Genomic DNA, 11,885 nt, shown 5'->3' on the forward strand with positions numbered 1-11,885 from the left:
CCTTTCAGTCCACTCTCTATCTTAGTAACAGTAACTTCTTTCTTCTTTAAGAGCGTGCAGGTGGTTTAACATTAGTCCAGTGAGGAAGCCTATGTCTAGCTGAAAAAATAAATATGCTTTTTTTTGGAATTAATATGCAAATGTGTTGTGGCTATTGATAGTAGTGCCTGAATGTTTACAAACCTACTGTACTCCCTCTCTTAATCATATATTTCCACTAAAGAGCTAGTTAACCACAGTAGGTATGCTCTGATGTTAAAAGCTCCAAAACAAAAATATATGAACATGCTCTAAGGTAGCATATCATGAAAAAACCAGACCATCTAAAACACTGCAGTGCAGTTATCCTTCTATTTTTATTTTGTTTTGAAAAGAAAGCTCATTCTTGCTTAATGAATCTAGCCAAATCCAGTATCTAGCCTTTGCATGCTGTCAACTTGACCTAAAGGAACCGTGCTGATTACACACTGGAAAAATAAACTCCATCTAAGAGCTATCTAAATAACAAAGCAGATGTTCTAACTGTGTGGAACCCTATAGGGCTAGGGCCATGGTGCTGAACGTTGTTCTTGAAGGACTTTGGTGACCAAACTCTTGGCACATAAACAAAATTTAAAAGCTAGCAAATCATCCAAGCCCTCCCTTAGGTAGTGATGTGCTGATTATCAGTTTATAGTTTGCCTGCAAATATTCCATGTTCCTGCTAGGTAGGTGGATGCATTGTAATTGTGTCTAGGAACAGGACAGCTGATTTAGAATGGTTGCTGCTTCAGAAAGAGCTTATGTTAAGAAGTTATATTCTCTTCTAATTGATAATGTTGCATTAATGTATTATCATATGTGTTATCACTTCAGTATTTTTGCCTCTCTTTTACCTAGATCCAAGCTTCTAGCTTTCCTACTGGTTGGTTGTAATTCTGATCCTCTTGTAACCGGAAGCAAAACAAAACAAAAAACCCACTAAACATGAGACCCGATTCCACTGCTCTTAGTGCTTTATTCCATAATTAATACATTGCAGATCACCTGCTGTTTTACTGCTTATGTTTTACTTTCTCCAAATTTCTTTTTTTCTTTTTGCTGTAATAAAATGTCTTTCCAGAAGGCAAGCTTGACATCTGCTCAGGATTTCTGAATATCCCCGAAGTTGCAAGGGACAACGCTCAGCAGAAGTATTAGCTGTCTTATAAGCTTTGTGTAACACTAATGTGTTTTTAGTTATCAAGTTCTTCAGTAATGTTCTCGTGTCTTGACTGTAGTTTGAGCACTGGCATTAGCATGTTCTCTGTTACTGTAGGTGAAATGCACAGGGTTTTTAGCTCTCTAACTGGCATAAATTTATCTTCAGGGTTTTGGGCCTTCTTGAATCACAGAGGTGAAATTTACAGACATAGCTGGGATTGAATTCTTTTGGCATTCTTTCAAAGTTACCTTCAAGCATAATGTACTTTAGAAACCAGTCTCAACTGACTGTACGTGCCGCACAGACAATCTACATTGCATCTTCATCCTTGTCTTGTTCAAAGACACTTTTCAGCAGTTCAGAAAATCTTTGTCGAAGCTGAGAAGGACATCTGTGCCTTGATATTGAACTTGTAACACTGCAATATACAGTAAATGTTTCCCTTTCAGCCCCCATGGATGTGAGACTCAATGCTTTGGTCTTCTTCACACCAAACTGATAAAAGTCTGGGGCTGTACTTAAGAGTTCTTGAGGCAATGCAGTATAAAGCAAACCTAAATCTGCCACAGTTAGCTAAGGAAGAATTAGAATAGAGGAAAAACATTTTTTTTCAGGGGTATAGAGCTGGCCTGGCAGTCTCTATATGTGCATACTTTGCAACTGGCCGAGGAGATGTGTCCCAGGTTCCCTTAATTAATGCTCACTGGTGTCAAGAAGGTTTTGGTCTATTAGGCAGCTGGCAGCCAGTATAATTTAGAGAAACTAGAAGGCTCGACTGTTTTAAGTTAGGAAATGCTTAGAGACGGAGTCAGCCTAGGACTAGGGGATTAGTGAAGTAACCATTTATTACTATTATTTTTATACCCAAACCCTTTCTGACCTTCCCTGTGTACATGGTGGCTGCAGCTGAGCCTGTAGCCCAAGGTCAGTATTTCTTCCTTGGCCCTTTCTTGCAATCCAGACCTCCTTCTGATACAGTTTGTGATTCATACAACTCTGGTTTTACAGCTGATTCATACCACTGTGGTTTATACTCCTGGTTTTACAAAGCACTGGCCTGTTATTACATTGATGAAATTCAGATACCATGTGTAGCTGACTTTTAAAATTACCATAATTTTAGTAAAATGGTGTGGGAGCTATGCCTTTTTTGCCCACTCAGAAATTAGCTGCTGGACAGCTTTAAAATGAAGTGTTTTATGAGGGTTTCAAGAAGGTTAAAATGTGGAGATGGTGAACTATAAGCCAGTTAATAGCATTCCTTTTTCAGCTATTAAACACAGCTATTGTTTATACTTTAGGGAGAGAGATGTTTAGCTAATCATAGTGCAGAGTGCTGGGAACTTGTCTCTCCCTTCAGCATGTGAAATGTGCTCTGGAAATAGAGGACTTGGAGATTCTGTGTGTGTGTTGAACTGTTTTATAATGTCTGTTTCCACAGCAAGGAAAATTCATGTATTTGGCATCAACCAGTAGGTCTCAAAATTGAACTGTAAACAGGAAATACTCTTCAAGAAGCTGTGTTTTTTAGTGAGGTCTCCCAGGAATCTGGTGTTGGCAGTGTGCCATATAACACTTCTGCCTATGACTTGGAAGAAAACAAAAGGAATACTGCGAAGGATCCAACCAAGCCAGGGGGGAGCCAAACCAGAACTAGTGAGAGAAGCTCCTATTAGTAAGGCCTCTTGGAAGGAGCAGTCTGAAAAAGTTTCCTCTGGAGTGTGATTAAAATCTTTAAAAAAAATAAATAAATCTGGGTCTAGTCAGGCTAGTTTTCTGGGGACTGAGGAGACTGCATCTCACCATAGTCTGCACAGTTTGTAGTCCCTTTCTCTTTGTTTGGCTTTCTCTGCTTGTTTATATAGCCAAGCCTCTAAAGGAATAATATGCTTTATCATAATTGCTTATGAAGGTTACAGATGATGTAAATATTGCAGAAGTGGTAAGTAATGAAGAAGACAGAATGATCTTGATTGTTTGGGAAGCTGGGTGTAAGCAAACAGTTTGCATTTTAATGTGACCAAATGTGAAGTCATGTGTCCCAGGACAAAGAGTGAGGGCTATACTTATGGGATGGGGGATTCTGTCGTAGGAAGCAGGAATTTTGAGAGGATTGAGGATCATGATGAATACTTGGCTAAATCTGAACTTCCACAGCTACACTGGGGCCAAAAGGGGTAATGTGACCCTTGCTTATATAAGTGGGAAGAGTGATGACAAGGCTATGTTACTATCACAGTTAAGGGAGGATTTTGATAAATCGGAGAGGGTGAGAAGATAAAACTCATAATAGAATTTGGAAATATGCCATAAAGTGTAAGACTTAAATTGGTTTCTTTAGCGTAACCAAGTAAAGGGTGATCTAAATTACAGTGTACAAATACGTACATGGGAAGTGGGCATTTGACAGATAGAAAGCTTTTCAGCCTAGCTAGCATGACAGGTTCAGCTGTTAGAAGTGTGAAGTGGGACATGTTTGGACTAGAAATAATGTGAAAAATTTTAACAGTGAGGATTGTTAACTATTGGAGCAATTTTCCCAGGGCTGTAGAAGATACTTCCATTGCTGGAAATTTTAAAATCAAGATGACATCTTTTAGAATAATTACCTGTCGTATAAATAAAAGATTATGGGTAATTCTGAGAACTCCTATGCCCTAAGTTAAACAGGAAGTACAACCAGAAATTCACAGTAGTTTTGCATGGTTTTACAATCTATAAAGCCATTGATGTCAACATTTTTGTTGACTTCAGTGAGGAAATACTTTAGTCCCTGATGTACAGTTTTGGGCAATGCAATTGAACAGCTCAGAAGGAGAAAAATTAACTTTTAAACCATCCTTGTCTTCCCCCTTATAACTCCTCCTCCATCATATAAGGACTGGGCTTGTCACCCAGTGCAACTTAGAACAACCTCAGGCTGCTCGGAGTGGCACCCAAGTTGTTTGAAAACTGTATTGTTAAGAGGTAATCTTGTGGATGTGGGTTAAGACGGTTTTCCAGGTGCTCTTAGACCTGTTTCCTATGCACCTAATTTATAGTTTCATGAATAGCCTTGTATTTGCAAAAACTCTGCACATCTGCGTGAAGATGTATTTAACACAAATATAACTTGGTATATTTACATCAAAATTGATTAAATTGAATACACCTCCATGCTGGGAAAAAAAGCATGAGACTTGCAATCCTTTAGTAATTCTGAATAACTCTAGTAATAGAACTTATCAGAACCTGTATTTTAGCCTTGCCTTCCATGTGAGAGCATGAAGAGGCTGGGGGGAGGCTTTAAGGGTAGTAGATTTAGAACAAGTAAGAGGAAATGCTTCAGTAGTGTGTATGGTCTGTAAAGTCCAGTGGTAAAATTCACTGCTTAAAGCAGCCACTTTTAAAAATACTGCCGTGGGACTTGTCAAAGGATTAGATAACTGTTCTTAATGGGACAATACCCGGAGTCTTGAGTGGAGAAAAGTTTGCTTCGATTTCACTGGACTTTGCAGTAAAGTAAAAACTACAGGATTTGACCCATGCTAATGCCTGATCAAGTGGTCCCTTCAGCTTCTGCAAGTGAAGCAAACTGAAAAGCAGTGGCGAACAGGAGGTAAATGATAGAACGGTGGGGAGCAGGATTTTATTGGAGCATCTGTGCAGTCAGGGCTTTACATGGAAGCAAAAGTTACCCAAGAGGTCAGCCTGCGCACTTCTGGAGAGTCTCCTAAATTCTGACAATTCTGGAGGGTAAGCTCCCCCCTACCCAGAAAAAAATCCTGTATTGCATGAGCTGCCCGAAACTCTGAATCTGCTTCTGAGGTTTCCCTTCCCCTGCGTGGAAATAGTGTAGAACCAATGCTGATTTATTCCCAGGTTATTAAAGACAGCACTTTGTAAGACAGGTATGCCAACTAAGGCTGTGTTAAGGTTTACTAAACTTCATTCCCTCCAGGGAAAAGCTGTCTTGAAAGTATTAGTGTATGGAGATGCTTGTTTCTCTGTCTTTTATGCGATCAGTTGAATATTCATTCATTGAAGTTGTGCGTAGCTCCAGAAGTATCTCTGATCTCATTTCTGCTAACTTGACACCTGTTTCCTTTTGCCCTAACTGCTTTAGCACCTATTTCACTTCTCACTCTTACTAATCTTCATGTCTCATTCCCTGCTACTCTCTATGCCTAGAGTGATCTCCCTTCCCCAATCTTTCCCTAGTCCAATCCTTCTTAAAAGCCTGTTTCGTCTGTGAACTGTTCAAACATTCATCCATGTCAGTCAGAAATACCATCCAGTTTGACAGTATGTATACAGAGAAGAGAGTGGCAGAAAAAACAGGGGTGTGACCTTCTAAGTGATGTAGTGCTTTGAATGAGTTATATTGCAATACCTTTACTCACACTGAATAATAGATTCACTTGTGGAACTGTTGGAGTATTTGGAACTATTTAACATGAGTGTAGGACCTAATCATTTGCAGTATCAGACTTTATTAGGTCCTCCATCTGCTTTCTCAAACTCATTGTGTTATGTGTATGTCCATCTTCTGAAATGGATTTCCACTGGGTGAAACCTGTCCTTATATGAATCTTTTACTGTGCTAACAAGGCACATCATTGACTCTTAACTAACAAGAGTAATGTTTACATGCCAGTGAATATTTAAGGTCATGTAGAACACCCAAATAATCATCTTTTTGGACTTGTATTACCTATTTATTCCTGGGTACTAGAGTTTTTTGATAATATGCTTCACAGGAGTCCAGTCTTCTGGCAAATAATCAGGTAGTCCCAACAGATGGAGTCACTTTGAAGAACTTGGTTGAGGAGATTATATTTCCACTCTTTGATGTGGAAAACATAAGCCGTAGCAAACTTCCTTTCCAAAAGTGTTGTCACTCAGCCTTTGCTGAAGGGAAAAGTACTGTAGGTGTAATGAAAATAGGAAGAAAATATCATTAATGTAGCACTAGGGATTCAGTCGGAACAATGCTACCTGCTATAATTTAAACCACTTAGAGAAAACGTGGAAAAGAATGCTAAATGCAGTCCTGCTGTGATCGCAGAGAAGGCTTCTGTCAGAATGTTTCCATGCCACGTATTATTCAGTCATCACTACTCTCTGTTCCTGCAATGTTTGGGGCTTTTATTTCATTTTGCACAATTCAGCCATACCTTGTTCCTTTAACCTCCCTACTAGTTCTCATAACTCAGTATGATTCTGCCTGAGGAAAGATTTTAATTAACAATGCTTAAAGAATAAAAGCAGCAAATGCGTTTTAAAAAACATTACTTTAAGAGAGTATCTTGGTTTTGTTTTATTCAGGCACTCTTAAGGCAATGCATGTGAACAGGAGCAGGTGTAAAAACTTTGTGGACTGATCCTATGTTCACCATATACGTAAAACTCTTCCACTGAAGTCACTGGGAGTGTGGAATTTTTCAGTGATTGAAGGATTGGGTCTGTGTTTTGTATTTCTTCTTGGTTAAGAACACACAAAATAAAGACTGAGGGTCTGTGACTAGGAAATGGGTATCTTAGGACAAAGTTTGCAGTGTAACTTGCATCAGTGGAATTACTTAAGATTTTTCTTCCTTTTTTTTCTTCTTTTTTAACGATATGGCTAAAATGCAACTTACTTTAATTCCCATTCAACCTATTCCTCTATATTGTTGTGCCCTTTTAGAACTTCACATCCTAGCTTGTTTCATGTAGCTAGTCTGTAATGTTGTTTGTTTTCAAAATGTAAAATTGGACTCTTGAAGACATTGGACTTGATTTTGCAAGTTGCTGAATATCTGCACATTTTTAAACCTCCCCACCTTCTCCTTAAGAATGGTGTGAGTTGAAGGTTTTTGTTCCCTCAGAAGGTGAGCCCATGTATGGGGTAATTAAAATGGGCATTTTTTATGGAGGATTCCTGAAACGTTAAGATGAAACTATGTCTCTGACCTTTTAATTTTGGTATAGATGTCTTAAATAATAGTGGGCCAGTCTCTCTCCGGGGCACTTGAGTTGCTCTTAATCCTTGTGTGATACTTGACGGTGGTCAGGGTAGGACTGTGCTATAATTTCATTCAGTGTGGCATATTGAGCCTACTTTAAAGGCTTGTGACCTTGACTTATGTATGAGAATGTCATGCCAGTATTTTTCTTGGAGCTGCCAAAAATTTCTATATTTCCATTTCATTTGCTTCTGCAGTAAGCCTATGGGATTTTTCTATGTTTTTCTTTCTCCCCCACCAACCTTTCTCTAGCTAAGGTGTCTTACTTGATGGTAGAGCTGATTTGCTCCTTAATCATTTAAGAGGATGGTGCGTAAATGTGTGCATTTGTGTATATGGAGGGACTTGGACATTGTACTTTGATTTATGTTCTGAATATGCAGATAAGGTGGAATTTGCTCTGGTTGGAGACAGGACCGCACCACTATTAACATGCATCACTTTGTGGAGGCCTTCATTGCTTGGATAGATTCCATTCATAAGGTGATCAAAAAAGTCACAGATGCCTTAGAACAGCTGTTCATGACTTTGAGGGATAGCACAAAATTGATAACAGTCACATTAAACATTTTACTGTGCGCTAAACGAAATATGTAACATAGATTTTTTAAGTTAAAGGATGCCTTTTTTCCTCCTCCTTTTTTTCTGACCTCTAATCGTTCAGTTATTTTATCGGTTAGCTCCACTGTTATTTGCCTGTGTGTTGTTCTAACTAATAAAATAAAGCTGATAAATTGGGTCAGCATGGCTGGTCCTGATCTTGCATAACTGTCTTTGTATTAATGTAAATTCACTGATTTTTTTTTTTAGGTGACTTATGCCTGAGTGTGCCAGTCATATCTGAATTAGGGCCAGTGTATGCATTAGAAGGAAATGAACCTGCATATTCATCAAGCAGGGACCTGTTTTCCTCTGAATACTGAGAACTGATGATTGCATATTCATTTCTTCAAAATGTATATTTTTATTTCCACCAAATAAATGAAGATCATCTGACCAAAGCTCATCTCTTGTGAACACATTAAAAACAAATGCAGGATGGCTACACATCCCTTAATAATGACTCAAGCTTTGTTCCAGTTTAGTGAGTGTCATCTTATTTTTCTAAAGGAAACACATTTCACTTGACCTCCAGGTTCTGGCAGGACTTGCTGCGTCCTCTTTTTCAGCCCTTTATCTACAACAGTTTTTTTGGGTTTTTTTTTAACCTTTCAGAAAGAAGATTGGCCAATGCACAAGCTGGAATGCTCTGCCATGTGCATTTTTGGGCAGAAGTGGAATCCCTCTGAGACTGTGAGGCTAACGGCAAGGATTCTCGCCAAACAGGTGAGCAGAATGCAAGACTTGGGAGCATTTTTTTTTTCCCAGAGGGAGGAGGCATGGGGAAGGGAGCCAGGAAAATGAAAAGTTGACCTATAGTAACTGTCCCTGCAGAAGATGTTTCCTACCATTGTCCTGTGTATAGACAGGTCGCAGTACTGCATGCGAGCCACTTCAGAAAAGATGACCGAAGCTGCTACAGCAGTGTGAGGGGCCATTATGCCTTTTTTTCATGAGCTCTGAGCAGTCTCTTCAGAATCGAGGCATTGCTGAATATAGACAAGAAACTGGCCAGGTTTACTAACAGCTCTCCAAGGATGAGAGGTTTGATTCTCCATTCATTTATGCCAGTACAAATTGGAGCCCTTTAATGGGCACATCCCACAAGCATGCACGCGCAGTTTCCAGTGCCTCAAAGCCATTTGAGGCATTACAAACAGCATGTGTCAATGCCATTTGAGGCACTGTAAACAGCACCGGCATGTGCACTGGAGATCCCAGTATCAAAAAAACTGCCACTAAAAAAAAAATGGTGTGGTGTGTGTGACAGCAGCTTGTGCTGCTAGAAGCTGGAGCCTGGCCGGCCAGAGCCACACTCTGGCTGCTGGCCAGACTCCAAGTGGTCAGCTTGGCATTGCTGCTGGCCCAGGAGGCCCCCAGGACCCCATGTAAGGCTGCTGGGGCCAGCAGAGGTGCTGGCCCCAGCCTCCCCTACCCCACCTGGGTCCCGTTCCTGCATGCCAGAGCGCACACACAGGCGCATGCTCAGACAAATTGCAGTGGTACAACTATGTGCTGCTGCTATTTGTCCCATGGGAAACACGTGCTGCTGCATGTGCATGCTTGTGGGGATGCGCCCAATGAAGCCATTGGAATTGTTAGGGCAGAACTAGCATAAGTGATAAAATTAGGCCCAGTGGTTTGTTTGTTAAATTCTAAGGCATGCTACTTTTGGTGTGGTAAGCACTGGCTTGTTCATTGGTAGCCACTTGTGTTAGACTACCACACTTTTTTTACGTAAGTCTTACATACTCCAGAACTAACTGCATAACATCATTTACTGTACAGTATCATATTGCTGCAGCATCATCCATTCTATAAGCTCCATAAACATTTTGCGGTTCTGATTTTCAGTTACAGCTGCCAGATTAATGGAGTTACCCTGTGGTGTAAAACAAGTCTGAAAGAGGGTACCCAAGTCAGTGATCTGTAGGGAGAGGAAAAAAAACTGTAGGAAAATTTCACATGAATGTATTTGCTGTAATCTGGCAGACAAGGTTCTTTGGGTGAATCTGATATCTTTTATTAGATCAACTTGAATAGTTGCAAAAAAAAAAAATGTTAAGCAAGCTTTTGGGTTCAAAAACCCTTCATCAGGCTGAGGAAGTTTCAGCAATTGGTGTGCGCATTTTCTGGATGGAATCAAAAGCTCTAATCTTGTATTGTTAATTGCATCTGGGATATTCCTTGAAATACAGAATTTGGTGATGGTAAGAAGGGCACAGAAGTGTTTGCAGGGAGCAGATGGGGCCTGTAAATTTCAAGGTTATTACAGTGTATATCTTTGGAAAAGCTCTAAATTTTATCTGTAAAAATAAATGCTCTTTGAAGCATATTTGTATGATTGAGGTTTGCTTATGTGACAAGGGCAACCTGGATAGTGTATGCAGAGAGAGAGGATTTTGATGGCCTGCTGGGAAGATAGCCTGCATACTCTCTTTTTGTGTGTGTGTGTGTGTGTGTGTGCGCGCACGCGCGCACGCACAAGTGCATGCATGTGGTAATTAAAGCACAGTTGAGTGGTGATCCACAAACAAAATTAGATGCTTAATGATAAAAAAGTCATTGGAATAAATTTGTGTTTTTATAGCTTACGGGTGCTGGGGGAGAACCCTCCATGTCATATAAAAGCTAAATATGCAAACCATAGTCCCTGAACCTCAGCTGCTGGGCCACCTGCAAAGCCATATTTAATGGCCAAGATTACAAAGAAGTGGCCTTAGGCCAACAATGGAGCACTGCTTTTGAACTCTGTCAACAGTGAGTTTATTCACTTTCCTCAAAGCAAAACCTGTCTCTTGCCTGCTTGCTATTGTTAGCAGCTTTCTGGGTGTCTGGAACAAAGCAAAAGGCATATTTAAAATATTGTTCTGTTTATGTATGCAAATTTGATAGGAGTTAATGTTTTTAACTGCTTAATTTGGCTCACAGAGGATATTTCTTTTTCTTTTTTAAGGTTAGTCCATTTCATTGGATCATTTTCTTTTAACAGTTGTAAGGCCCATACACTAGGAGTTTTTTGTTTTGGTTTGCAGGCAAAAAATCGGTGTAGGAGTCAGCTGATAAAATCATTGCTAGCTTTAAAAAAAATTTTTTTCTTTTTTTTTCTTTGCAATATTTTTTCTATTTTTAGAAAATCCACCCTGAAAGAACGCAATCGGAAAAACTCCTCGGTGTCAAAGAGTTCGAATCACGTGAGTAGAGAAGCTTTTCAGGTAGCATGGGCAGTCCTTCACAGAGCATTCAGGAACTGCTGCATTATCCTTCATCAAAACCTTCTCTGAGTAATTCAATTTTTGGAGGAGGGGATGAAAGAGAACCACATTTTCTAGGGTTTTGATACCTCTTTGCTTTATTTGTCTCCTGGTAGCTTAGGGAGTAGGGAAGTGAGGTTGAAACTTAAGACAGACTAATTACATAGTGTCCATCCATCTGATAGACACTGGTGACTCCTGTGAATTGTAATGTTGCAGAACTAAAATAGCTGGTCTTGTTACCAGCGGGCATAAAATCAGACAGTACAGTTGCTTGATGGTGACAATGACTAAGGGGCTAATTGCAGAACCCTCTGGACTGCAGTTCAGTATTTGTCACTGCCAGTCAAATCTGACATATTATCTTTGATTGTGTTGAAATTCCATGTCCTGAATGCTCCAAAGTGATCTGAGGAAGGAGAGAAGCCAATAGCTGGCTTTTATCTTGAAGGTTATTGCTTTTCTCCCTTGAGGCAGAGTTAGAAATTGAGCAACTGTTGAGGAAACTAACCAGCCTGGAATAGTCTTCACAGCTCTCTACAGTTGCTCTCTTTCTTGGTACTGGCAGTAATGAGAAGAAGCTGACATGCACATGTCAGTCAGTGAAGGTGGTCAGGGTATTGTGTATCTACAGTCCTTTCATCCAGAAAATTTCCACAATAGTCCATCACTGGGGTGAGAGGTGGCAGTTATTTAACCAAACCCAGTAGGACTTCTAAATAGTTTTAGCAGAGCAGATGAATGAGATGACCACCCCAGTTGGGGAAATGAGGTAGACTGTTGCCAACATTTTTACCTATGGCCCATACTTGAAAACATTTCTACACGTAACTTGTAGGTATTTTAGTGGGGGGGGGGGGC

The 11,885-nt window shown here is 40.0% G+C and overlaps 1 protein-coding gene across 1 annotated transcript in view; it reads left to right on the top strand.

Moving 5' to 3' along the window:
• SMYD2 (SET and MYND domain containing 2) overlaps window positions 1-11,885 on the top strand; it is a 59,705-nt gene that overhangs the window by 5,895 nt on the left and 41,925 nt on the right. The window contains exons 3-4 of the mRNA XM_019515904.1: window positions 8,386-8,496; window positions 10,904-10,964. Coding sequence (XP_019371449.1) covers window positions 8,386-8,496; window positions 10,904-10,964 — 172 coding nt within the window. The remainder of the gene's footprint in view (window positions 1-8,385; window positions 8,497-10,903; window positions 10,965-11,885) is intronic.

This window comes from Gavialis gangeticus, unplaced genomic scaffold (assembly GCF_001723915.1).
Source record: "Gavialis gangeticus isolate Ggan-Ray unplaced genomic scaffold, GavGan_comp1, whole genome shotgun sequence".
Lineage (NCBI taxonomy): Eukaryota > Metazoa > Chordata > Crocodylia > Gavialidae > Gavialis > Gavialis gangeticus.